Below are 12,663 nucleotides of genomic sequence, written 5' to 3'. Positions count from 1 at the left end.
GTCCCAACTGTTAGGTGTGTGACTGGGCCCGAGAATTCATCCACCTTGAAACCCAGGCGCCCCTCCCCTGCCTCCGGTGATTCTGACGCAGGAGGTCCACAGAACAGACTTTGAAAATAATTCATAAGCAAACTCACAGTAGGTACACGGATGTTGATTACAGGCTATTTGCTGTTGTTTTTGTAATAGACAAAAATCCTGGAATCAACCTAAGTATGTCTTTTTAGGGGAGTGATTAAATGCATTGTCATAGCTCAGTTCCCTAGATTATTATATAAGCATTTAAAAGGACCAACATGAAAAAGAATGCAGCTTTACACCAGAATACGCACCAAATAATATTGAGTCAAAAAAGAGCAAAGTGCTTGGTAATTTTAACTATTCTAAAAGCTACGTTTAGACATTAATGTGCTTTGCAAGAGGCCAGAGGAGGCTGTAAGGTGCTTTGTGCTCAGGTAAAGTGGCGAGTGCTCTTTCTGTAGAATTATCTAAATACAGTGAACTGATAAAGCTGCAGATGGGGTCCAAAAGAATTCAATCACAGAAAACTCAGAGCTGTGTGATTGTGAGATTAACGGAATGACTGAGCTCCCTGCACAGCCAGCTGGCCAGGAGTTCCAGGCATTCGGGAGACAATTGCTGGCTATGTTTATCTGATTTTATGTTAGCACAGGGTGCGATGTTGGAAGGTTCGATTGTATTATTTTTTATATTGCAAAGTAGCAACAAGGCGGTTGTTAGGGTGGTTTTAGGGGATGGCCTTGGTCTGGAAAGGCAAGTGCTTTGGGTTTTGGGTAGAGCTGTATTAATGAGTCCGGAATTTAAAACTCCACTGCAGAAAAAGGGTAAAGAGCCCTGGGGAGGTCATCGCTCCCATTCGGCCAACATTCCTCTGTTCTGATTAATAATAGCGTGCTTACTGTTTAGTGTCCTCAGCAACCCTGCAACTGTGGCCAAAAAATCAGTGCCTGCCTCCTTGCCTCGTTTGCTCTCTCAGACAGGATACACAAGTGCTGACCCTACACAGCCCCCAAAGAAGAGCTGACCTTGTTCAGACACATAAAGAGGCTTCTTTCCCCACCTCCAGTGGCCTCATCTGGCACATTCTTAATGCATCTCTGGATGTCATAGGTCATAAATAATCGGCTCTCGAGCCCTTGGGTATGACTTTCAACACAGCTGAGAAGAGGCTCAACTAATTATTTAGGGGGTTTGGGGGGGAGGGGGCAGGGAGGTGGGTGGGGAGAGGTGGGAAAGGACAGCGGGTTGGGCTATTGGACTAGCAGCCTGACCCTGTGGTCCTGGCCAAGTCACCTGCTCCTTCTCAACCTCAGTACCCTCCTTGTAAAATAAGGGGTTGGAAGAGACACGAGGTGATCTCTACAATGCCTTTTTGGACCAATTCACTGTGATTTGCGTAGTTTTCCAGATGAGAGCAGGGCTGAGTCATTTGAATTGAAGCCACCCAAACAGTTTTTGACTTTCAGTCCTAAACTTAAATCAGCAGGCTATTTTTCTTCTGTAAATGTTATTGTGTATATAATGGGTACAAAAGTGATTCCCTGTTTTTTTTTGGTTTTTTGGCTGAGGAAGATTTGCCCTGAGCTAACATCTGTGCCAATCTTCCTCTATTTTGTATGTGGGTCGCCACCACAGCATGGCTGCTGACGAGTGGTGTAGGTCCATGCCTGGGAACTGAACCTGGGCTGCTGAAGCGGGGCATGCTAAACTTAACCACTAGGCCACAGGGGAAACCCCAAAAGTACTTTTTTTTTTTAACAATAAAATATATCAATAATGATATAATTCATATACCATAAAATTCACCCTTTTAAAGTATACAATTCAGTATGTTTTAGTATATTCAGAGCATTGTACCACATCACCACTATCTAAAGTCCAAACCATATTTATCACCCCAAAAAGAAGGCTTATATACATTAGCAGTCACTCCCCATTTCCCCTCCCCATAGCCCCGGTAACGACTACTTGATTCTCTGTCTTCATAGATTTGCCTATCCCAGACATTTCATATAAATGAAATGATACAATGTGTGACCTTTTGTCTGGCTTCTTTCACTTGGAGAGTTTTCAAGGTTGATCTACAGTGTAGCATGAATCATGTCATTATTTGTTTTCATGGCTGAATAATATTCCACTGTATGGATATATCACATTTTGTTTATCCATTCATCCACTGGACTTTTGCACTATTTCCATTTTTTGGCTCTTATCAATAATGCTGCTATGGACATTACAAGTTTTTGTGTACAATTTTTTGTGGGGGCATATATTTCCAATTCTCTTGGAGTTGCCGGGTCATATGGTAACTCTACATTTAACATTTTGAGGAACTGCCAGACTGTTTTCCAAAGTGGGTGCACCATTTTACAAATCCTACCAGCGGTGTAGGAGGGTTCCAGTGTCTCCACATCCCTGTCAACACTTGTTATTCTCTGTCTTTTATCTTAGCCTTCCTAGTGGGTGTGAAATGGTATCTCCTTATGGTTTTGATTTGCATTTCCTTAATGCCTAATGATGCTGAGCATCTTTTTATGTGCTGTTAGGATGATGAAAATCTTGTTAGGATGATGAAAATGTTCTAAACTTAGATTATGGTCATAGCTGCATAACTCTGAAAATATACTCAAACCCACTGTGCTGTACACATCAAATGTGTGGACTTGATGGTATTTAAATGACATTTCAATAAGGCTGCTTTAAAAACTTATTGTGTGTACAGTCCTAGGGCCAGGGAGCAGCGGGGAGAGAGCTTGTAAAGGTGCTGATTCTGAGTGTCACGGTCCAGAGAGAGATTCCGTGGGTTTGGGAGAGTCCAGGCACCTGTGTGTTACCATACTCCCTTGGCAATTCTGATCCAGATCTCCGACCAAAGGTCTTACTCTGACAAGTGCTGCTCTGTGTGTTTGGGCCCAAGATACAGGAGCGAGGCCACAACTGTTCTCTATACAACCCATGCTTGGAGGCTCCAAGGGAATAAGGAAAGGTCAGCATATACTAACACAGATTTTAAGAAACATAATGTGCTTTTTCCTTTTGTACTTTCTTGTTTTTGACTTGTCTCTCATTCTGTTCAGGGCACCCATGGGCAGAGGAAAGGGCTGGGATAAACAGCCTGAAATAAAGTCAGTGGGGGTCCCTGGGGCCTGTAGGATCCCCAAAGTTCCTGCCCAGTGTGGGGATTTGTGCTTTTGAGCACACTGGCAGACCTATAGAGGCCTGAGGCTGGAAAATGGACCTCAGAGCTCAGGGTCTTTGCAACTGGAGGTGACGGCCATAAATGGCTGGGACCACATTCTTGAGCAGGACTTCAGTGGACACTAGCACACAGGGCATCAGAAACCAAAGAGGATCCAGAGATCAGAGTGGCAAGTGGCAAGGACAGGCATTCTTCCATGAGGGCTTGTGAAGAACAGTGTGTGTGTGTATATGTGTATATATGCGTGTGTATAACACATTCATATCCACCTAGATGCTTATGTGTGTATACATATAATACACATATATATAAAATATTTATACACAAAATACATGTATAGACCTATGTGCATATACACACACACATCAGCTGACTCGTGAGGAAAGTTAAGACCCCACTACATACATATATTTATAGGATGTGTACGAGCACATAAACAGCTACTCATCATTTTTAAAGCTCTCTCAATAACAGAACGGCACTTACTCTTTTTAGACCACAAAAACGAGGCTCCAAAAGCATGGTGAACTGTCCAAGCTGCGCTGGTCACCAGGGACAGAACTGGGAGGAGGAGCCAGTGTTCTTCCCAGCACCTCATGCTCTTTACCCCAGTCCCGACCTTCACTAGTCCTTTCTCCCAGGTAAGTGACAATTACACACAATAGCAGCAAATACCTTTTTTTAACTTGCATTGAAGTTCCCACCTGAGACATTACCATGTAACAGTAAGGGGCAGCCCTGAGAGGGGAATTCTCATCACCCACTGTGCACAGCTGGGCGCTGGCAGCCAGCCCACAGCCCTCTCTGGAGCGAGGTTAAGAGCAGATAGCTTCCTCCTAACCATGGCAGCATCTGATCGTACATACTTGAAAACCATCCTCTTGATTTTTGCCTTCACTTCCTGCTGGGTTGAAAATGAATCCAAGGGGAATTCCAGATGAGGGGCGGAACTGAACTGGAACGCTCCCACTCTGACCTGCAGTAGGAGACAGAGGGCCCAGGGGCCTGAGAGGGGGGTCAAGTCACAACATTCCTAAGGGGAAAGAAGGGAGGAGGACAAAGGTTAACGACCCTGCCTCCTGCCTACTCAACAAATACCAGCGCCGGCGCTTCTCCATTCTCCCTAAAAGAAGGATCCAAAGACCAGGAGGAGGATCTGGAAGGAAATATCAAAGCTGCTTGCGTTCTGCACTGACAACCACCAGTTCCATCTCCCCGGCCCCCATTCTGGCAGCTCGCTCAGCTGAGCTGTGAGCATCTTTAGGGCAGGATCTGTGCTCACACGTACCGAATGCCTCCTAGATGTAGGTAGTTTTACACAATCACACACATTATTTCACTTACTCCACAGAGGCACTATTAATACCCACATTACTGTTGGAGAAACTACAATGTAGAGAGGATACAGATCTGGCCCAGGACTAGTAAGAAAGGGAGCCAGGCCATTGGACTTGGTGTCTATGATCTTCACAAGGCTCAGCTACACCATTTTTCTTCTCAGCAGCCAGCACAGGCCTTCAAGAAAATGCTCGCTGACCCAAGTCGGCCTGCCGCAGAAGCCAACCACAGCCATCATCACTGGTGGCTCATCACTCACCACAGCCACCACACCCCGTGCTTGGTTGGGGGCAGGGGGTCAGCCCTTCCAGGCCTGCTCCTGCCATGCTAGGGAAAGACCAGCTCTCCAGACTAGAGTCAACAGCCTAACCTGAAACAAGTAATACTGGAACTGAGGTTCCTCTATAGCGGAGGGAGTGAGAGCCACTGGCGATTCCAAACAGATTATGCATCCTCCTTAAGGAGGCCATAGTAAAAAATGCAATGGCTTGCAAAACTGGAGAAGGAAATTGAGTCAGGTCATTCTGTGGACCCTCAGGACACTAGTGTGGCTAGAGCAGAGAAGGCTATCAACATTTAGGTTTCCTCTCAAGGGCCAAAGCCCTGCACCTCATCATTGGCCCTCCAAAACCTCTGGAGAACCACATTCTCAGTTACTGTTCTCATAACTAACCCCACTTCTGGCCAAGATTGCAAATGGGCCAAGTGATTCATATTTAAGCAATGATGCTGCCTTTTGCTTACCCCTTGAATTCCTTCACTGATGAGCCCTTGGCAAGCCTGGGGCTTGGGAGATGATCAAAGCACTGGCCACACCAAGCTGGCTGCATCTGCTCCCAGTGAGCACAGCCCACTGGGCTTTCCTCCCACAGGAAGTTCTGAGGAGGAGCTGTTGACATCTTAACAAGGAAGAAATTTAAGTCTTGGATGGGCAAGTCAGGGACATGGACGCTGGAAAAAAGAGCAGTAGAGAAGCTCAGGAAGAAGTTTCTGAGGAGCAACCTTTTTGAAATCTCCCTTGAATTTACTGTGTGATACAGGGGGCATCTCAAACTAGTGGGGAAAAGAGGGTCTAGTCAGTAAGTGATATTGGAACGACTGGATAGCCATCTGCAAAAGAATAAAGGATAAATTGCAAAGGGATTCAAGACTTATATGTGAAAAATGTAACCATGAAAGTTCTAGAAGAAAACTTGGGAGAATTCCTTCATAATTTCAAAGTGGAAAAGACTCCACTATGACAAATTCCAGAAGCTATAAAGGAAAGACTGATAAATCTGACTACATGAAGAAAACTTCTGCAGAGCAAAACATACCATAATGCAATCGAAAATGAAGAAATTATTTGCAACTCATGTCAGAGAAAATGAGTTAGTTTCCCCAATATACAAAGAGTGTCTAGGAATTGATATGTATAAGACCAACAATCTGACAGAAAAATGGGTAAAGGATAAAACAGAGATCACCAGAAAAGGATATACATATGGCTGTTTAATATACGAAAAGATGCTTGACCTTACCACACTGAGCTGCCATTTTCCTATATCAGTTTAGCAAAAAGCCAAATACAACATTTGCAGGGGGAAACCAGGTCCTCAAACACTGTTGATAAGAACGTAAATGTTAACAGCATCCATCGAGAGCAGTTTGTCAATATTTATTGAAAATTACAAATGGATGGGGCTATTAGGAATTTACCCTACAGACATACTTCCACATGTGTGAAATACAAGCTCACAGGATATTGGTAATAGCAAATATCCATCAATAGGGGTTCATTAATCAAACCTTGGTGAATTCTTATGATGGAATATTAATCAGTTGTAAAAAATAATATGTACCTATATTAACATCTGTATTACCTATAAAGCTAGATGTGGAAAGCCTTCCAAGATAATGCAAAGAGAAAAAGGCCAGGGATAGAGCAGGGTGCATCGTATGCTACCTTTTGTGTAAAAAAGGGGAAAATAAGAATATATATTCAGGGGCTGGCCTGGTGGTGCAGCGGTTGGGTGCGCACGTTCTGCTTCGGCAGCTGGGGTTCGCTAGTTCGGATCCCAGGTGCAGACGTGGCACTGCTTGGCGGGTTGTGCTGTGGTGGGCGTCCCACATAAAAAAAAAAGTAGAGGATGATGGGCATGGATGTTAGCTCAGGGCCGGCCTTCCTCAGCAAAAAGAGGAGGATTGGCGGCAGATGTTAGCTCAGGGCTAATCCTCCTCCATAAAAAAAAAGAAAAAAAAAGAATATATATGTTCATATTGCTTATATTTTCATGAAGCAGTTCTGCAAGGTTACTCAAGGAAGCAGGTAGGGGCACTGGGCAAATGGAAAATGTGTGAGGGGAAGAGTACTTTTCATTGAAAGTCTTCTTACTGAACCATGTGAATGAATGAATTAGTTTAAAAAAAAAGTCCCTTGAGACCAACAGCTGGGCGTGTTTACTTGGGTTAAACAGGAAGGACACAACTTCAAAACAAAACACGACGGAAACAGCTTGAGTAAGTAGTTAAGGCATTTAATTTAATTGGTGGTTTGGGAGCCAAACAGTTGCCTTTTATCTTCAGTTGACTGTACGCTGAGGAGCCAGCATGTCTTACCGTGCTGCAATCAGTCAGCCCCAATCATTCTATTAGAGCCAGGAAGTGAACTTCTCAGCTTTTAAGTGTTGAGAGGAAGACTTCAAACACCTTAAATTCACCTCAACAACAAAGCACCCATAAAAAGCCTTAATTTACAGCTACCTGAAAATTTCTTCCCCGACAACTAAAGTTACAGAAAATAAAATAAGATGCAGATCAAATCCCCTGTATGTGGAGATAACAAGACGACACGAAAACGCAGCAGCAAAAAACATGAAACCTGAAGCCACAAATCAGACCGAACCCTCTGAAATCGCCCAAATGCAAAAGCCCTTGGCCAGCATCCCAGCAAGGCCATCGGAGCCCCCTGGACATCAAGACGCCCCCTCGCTCCCTGAAACAGACACCCAGCTCCTTGGCTGAACAAGTCTTGCCGGGAGAAAGTTTTTCTCAGGTCAAGCCCAAATATAACACCTGACCACCTGCATTCTGCCCTCTTAGCAAAACAGAGCCACTCTGTATCCTCTTTCACATGAAAATGAGAATCAGCTTCCCCCATATATGGAGGTTTCCAGGCCTCTCACTGTCCTGACTACCTGTGGTGGGCACCGTCTGGCTTGCCAATCTCTAGCCTAAAAATCAGCCTCCAGAACTTAATGCCACATTCTAGACGTGGGCCAGCAACACTGAAATTAAGTTCCCTGAACTCTGGGGACCTGTGGGTCGAAATAGCTGCCCCCAACAGCACCAGCCATAAAGTCTTTTGTCATAGTTTTCTTACCCTCTCTGAGGGTGCTGATGGAATCTCTCTCTCTCTCTCTCTCTCTCTTTCTCTCTCTCTCTCACACACACACACACAATGCCGTGTTGCCAGCTGTCCACTTGCTATGTGATAGCAGGGTGCGAATTCTGAGCGTCACCACCTCATCCTAGCCCAGGTGCTACCCACTAGGAGAGACAAATGATCTAATGGAGCCATTCCTGGACTGAAAGTCAAGAGCCCCAGTTCTTCCACACTGAGCTCTAAGATTGCTGTGCAACCCTGGGCACTTAGCCTCTCTGAGCCTGTTTCCTCGTCTGTAAAACATTCTCCAATAATCCACACAGCTCTTCCCTCCCAACTTGCCATCCACAGGGGTCTCCAGGCCACCCATTTCAGGACATACTACATCAATGCCAAGGTCAACAGTGTTTGATCTTTATGGCGCCTTCCTCCATGAGTAACTAGTGAAACTTCACAGGGAATCACTTCCTTTTAAAAGCAAGCCCTGTTTGGAGGAGGGTGGAGATTCAGCAGTCCTTCGCCCCGGCCCTTTTAGAGTCTATGATGGGGTGATTTCACGGTTGGAACTTCCAGGCTGCTCAGGCCTAGAGGAAACGACATCTGCGACAGTGTCTTTGGATAACTGTGCGAGACTGCCTGAGGTCCAGGGTACAGTGCCTACTCTCCCCGAGGGACATGCTGTTCTCGAGAACATCTGGCCCTCATTAAAAGCCACTTTTGCTCCTAAATCCTAGAGGTTTTTCTAGGATTAACCCAGGAATGTCATCTTGGAAAACCACTTCCTTCCTCAACCTGTATGGGTCTAGTCTCTAATTCAAGTAATTATGGCTTTCCAGATCAAAATGCCCTTCCTAAATTTTCATTTGATTTTTGAGTAGGTTCACATGGTTCAAAATCCATAAAGTATAAAAACATCTATACCGATCAGTCTCCCTGTGGACTTGAACCTCACTGACTCGGTTCCCAGCCTCCCCACTGCTCTTAGCCTCTCACAAGTCCCTCCAGAGTCGCTTCATGCAAATACAAGCAAACACCAATATCCACTCTGTGCACTTTCCTTTATTCTTCATAAAAAGTAACATATGCGCCATTTGCACCTTACTTTTCACACTTAATTTGTTTTGGTGTCTTTCCATATCAGAGAGCGTCCTCGTTCACTTTCTGCAACAGCCCAGCGTTTCATCATATGGATGCACCATAATGGATTTACCTGTCCCTGGGAATGGGCATTTGGGTTGTCTGACATCTTTTACAATTACAGACCACACTGCAATGAATGACTTCATATGTGGGTTATTTTGCATCTGTGGGAGTATCTGTAGAATAAATTGCTGGGTCAAAGGGTCCAAGCATTTGTAATTTTGATGGACACTGTCAGATTCCAACCCAGAGAGGCTGCACACTTCCACCAGCAGTGCATGAGAATGCCAGTTTCCTACAGATTTGCCAGGGGAGCATGTCACCAAATTTTGGATTTTTGCTAATCCAGTAAGTGAAAAATGGTCTATTAGCCAGAGATTTGCTATTACATCGAGTGAGGTGGTTGGGCATTGTTTCATATGTCTAAGGGCCACCTGTGGTTCATCTTCTGGGAACTGTCTGTCTGCGTTCATTGCCTGTTTTTCTATTGAGTTGTTTCAAAATGCCCCTTTCAGCAACAAGAGCTACAGCTAACACACTCTGCTGATATTTAAGACCTGCTACTGTAGCAACAAAGAACAAGAAATGAATATACTGGCTGGATTCACTCAGGCATGAGTAGTTCCTTTCAAGTGAACACAGAGGGTAAGAGCTGTGCTTCATATTAAGACTCTAGTCTTTGGAGGTAGTTATAGTTTTTGTCTGCCAGCATGCTTTCCCTTTCCCACTGTTCCACAAATGCAACTTCTCTTTCTAGCAGGAAACCAAATCCACGTGTTCACTCCTCACCCTAAGAACATGGATGAGCACAGGACCCAAGTCAAGCCAGACAATCTCTTCCCTCTGACTACTGTAATTGGTCAAGGGATCATCATGTGACCTATGCCTGCCCAATCGGAGCCCTCCCCAGGACTTCTGCCAGATCTACAGGGAAAGAAGTCCACTTTCTTTTCCCTGGGGTCACTAGCTTGATGGACAATGCAGGGCACTCTGCTATGTGAGGAAAACCTACCTGGAAGCCAACTGAGGAAAGCAAAATTGAGAGGAGAAGAAAAAGAGAGGGACTGAGCCCTTGGATCCCACTGTGCCTGGAACTAGGATTCACCCCCTCGGTCTTCCCAGATCCACAAGCCAGGAAATGCCTTCTTCTACTGAAGACGGGATTTCTGTTACTTGCAATCAAAGATGCCCTAACACAAAGATGACAAGACTTGCACGCACCCTCTTGAGGTTGATGTCCAGAGCGTCACAGACCGTGATGGCAAAGTGCTTGGACCTCTCGAAGCTCCCTTTCCCGACGCTGTGCGAACCGTCCATCAGGAACAGGATGTCCACGGCAGCGGAGCACCACATCACTAGGGGAGAGTGGGACAGAGGGTGGCAGCCAGCTTCCCTGCAGTCTGGTCCCAATAGGCTCTCACCCAAAGCAGAGTGGAGTGGGAAACGACCCTGTGGCGGGTCAGGCTGCTGCTCATCTTAGCACGATGCGGGAAATAACACTGCACAAAGTCCCGGCCAGAGGCAGCCCTCTTCTGCAGCGGGAAGCACACCCCCACCAGGGGCACGATGCTCGTCAACAGGCCCTTAGGTGAAAGCCTGCATTAGTGGAAGAGTCTATTTCAACAACACTAACTGAGCCATATGAGAGGAGGAGCTACCCGGCCAGTGAGGGACACTGAAGAGCCGTGGTCCAGCCCTCGGGGCCCAGGATCTAGTCCAGGACACAGCCAGGCACCCTGTACATGAGGCCACGTCACCCAAGAGTTCAAGCAGTAACAGCCGGCACTGACAGCATCTTTCCTACAGGCCAGCTGCTGCTTCAAACGCTTTATGTACTAATTTATTTAATTCTCACAACCACCCTGAGACAGAGGACTATTTTTTAAATTTTTAACAGTTTTATTGAGCTATTATTCACATACCATACAATTCACCCATTTAAAGTAAACAATTCAGTGGGTTTTAGTATCTTCACAGACACATTCCATCATCAGCTCAATTTTAGAATATTTTCTATCACCTCAAAAGAAACCCTGTACCCTGGAGCTATCACTTAGCTCCCCACCCTACCCCCAGTCCTAAGCAGATTTGCGATATTTATTCCCACTAGAGAGATGAAGAAAGCAGGGCACAGGGTAATTCAGTAACTTTCCTAAGGCCAAAGTACCAGGAAGTGGAGCTGGGAATCAAACCCAGGCTGTCTGGGTCCAGAGTCCACACCCTACCACCTCACCTCTCATGTAAGAGAGTGAAGTCAGAGACACACCAGCGAGTCAGAGCAGCACAGCGAGAAGGTGACACCCAGATGGCAGCGACTGAGGAGGACTTCACCAGAGAGGGAAGGAAGGGACACACAGAGCCTCTGGGAATGGGCTGGCATGGCTTGAGCATGTAGAGGGGATGCTAATTAGGGTGGAAGAGGAAGGAACATGGCGGCAGACAAGGCTGGCTGGGTAGATGGTGGGCATGTAACAGAAGACCTCCAAGCATGGGCCAAGAAATTTGGCCACAGAGATTTACCTAGAGTTCTTACCCAGGAGAAGGACTTGGTCAGACCCCTGTTTGGGGAAAATGACTCTGGTCACAGCATGAAAGGAAGATGGGAGTGGAGCAGAAACTGTCTGGAGTAACATGGCTTCCCTTGGGTCTGTCATGCAGAGGCTGAAATGGGCGTTCGGAGGGTTGAGTAAAACGTGGGCTTACTTTTGCTGGCGGCTGAAATCTTCCCAATGGTGTCCCTGCTCACGTGGACTTCCTGAAGAGGCAGGGACGGGGGCACTGGGAGAGAAAACACCAGAAGGAGTCATGACAAGGCAGAGAGGGGAGGCATCTTAGTTTCCACAATATGTGACTAGGTAAAAAGAGAGAAAAGAGGAATTCAATGATACTGTATCTCAAAAATTACCAGAGGGATAGCATAAAGAAACCCCCAACTGCCCCACTTCTATCAGGGATCTTTGTACTTAAATGTGGGTATTTTGAAGAGAAAAATTAAAAATATATACAGAGGGGATATAGAGAGCCTGGGATTCTGATGAGTTTTGCCCCTAGTTAGGCATAATAACTGGGTGTGTCTCTGGGGTGCAGCTCCTTGCTATAAAAATTAACCTTGGATGTGAACAGACAATTCATAGAAGAAAGTGAATTCATAGAAAAGCACAAGGGGAAATGTTCAAACAGGTGACAGAATCCTCTAACTCAAACAATGAGATATCCCCCTGCCTTTTTTTTTTTGGTGAGGAAGATTGTCCCTGAGCTAACATCTGTGCCAATCTTCCTCTATTTGTATGTGGGGTGCTGCCACAGCACGGCTTGATGAGTGCTGTGTGGGTCTGCACCTGGGATCTGAACTGTGAACCCCGGGCCACTGAAGCAGAGTGCACAAACTTAACCACTACGCCACTAGGCCACCTCAAGATACCCTTGTAAACATGAAATTTAGATGATCAACTTCTAAATTTAAATGTAATTGGGGAAACATTAAATCAGGAAAAAACTTTCCAGTGGTGGCACTGTAAATTGGTACAACCCTTCTTGAAAACAATTTGGCCAAATGAATTGAGAGTCATAAAAACGCTCACACCATTTGGCCCTGTAGTAT

The 12,663-nt window shown here is 45.6% G+C and overlaps 1 protein-coding gene across 8 annotated transcripts in view; it reads right to left on the bottom strand.

Annotated features, from left to right (window-relative positions):
* Positions 1 to 12,663, bottom strand: part of VWA2 (von Willebrand factor A domain containing 2) — a 48,278-nt gene that overhangs the window by 23,389 nt on the left and 12,226 nt on the right. For 7 of the 8 annotated variants that reach the window (XM_046648833.1, XM_046648822.1, XM_046648828.1 and 4 more), the window contains 3 exons: positions 11,766 to 11,840; positions 10,284 to 10,417; positions 4,087 to 4,196 (listed from right to left, as the gene is read on the bottom strand). In XM_046648833.1, the coding sequence (XP_046504789.1) occupies positions 4,087 to 4,196; positions 10,284 to 10,417; positions 11,766 to 11,840 (319 nt within the window). The other variant, XM_046648842.1, reaches the window with a different exon arrangement.

This window comes from Equus quagga, chromosome 2 (assembly GCF_021613505.1).
Source record: "Equus quagga isolate Etosha38 chromosome 2, UCLA_HA_Equagga_1.0, whole genome shotgun sequence".
Lineage (NCBI taxonomy): Eukaryota > Metazoa > Chordata > Mammalia > Perissodactyla > Equidae > Equus > Equus quagga.
The sequence above is the reverse complement of the archived record's forward strand: the minus strand, read 5'-3'. Positions and strand labels throughout refer to the sequence as shown.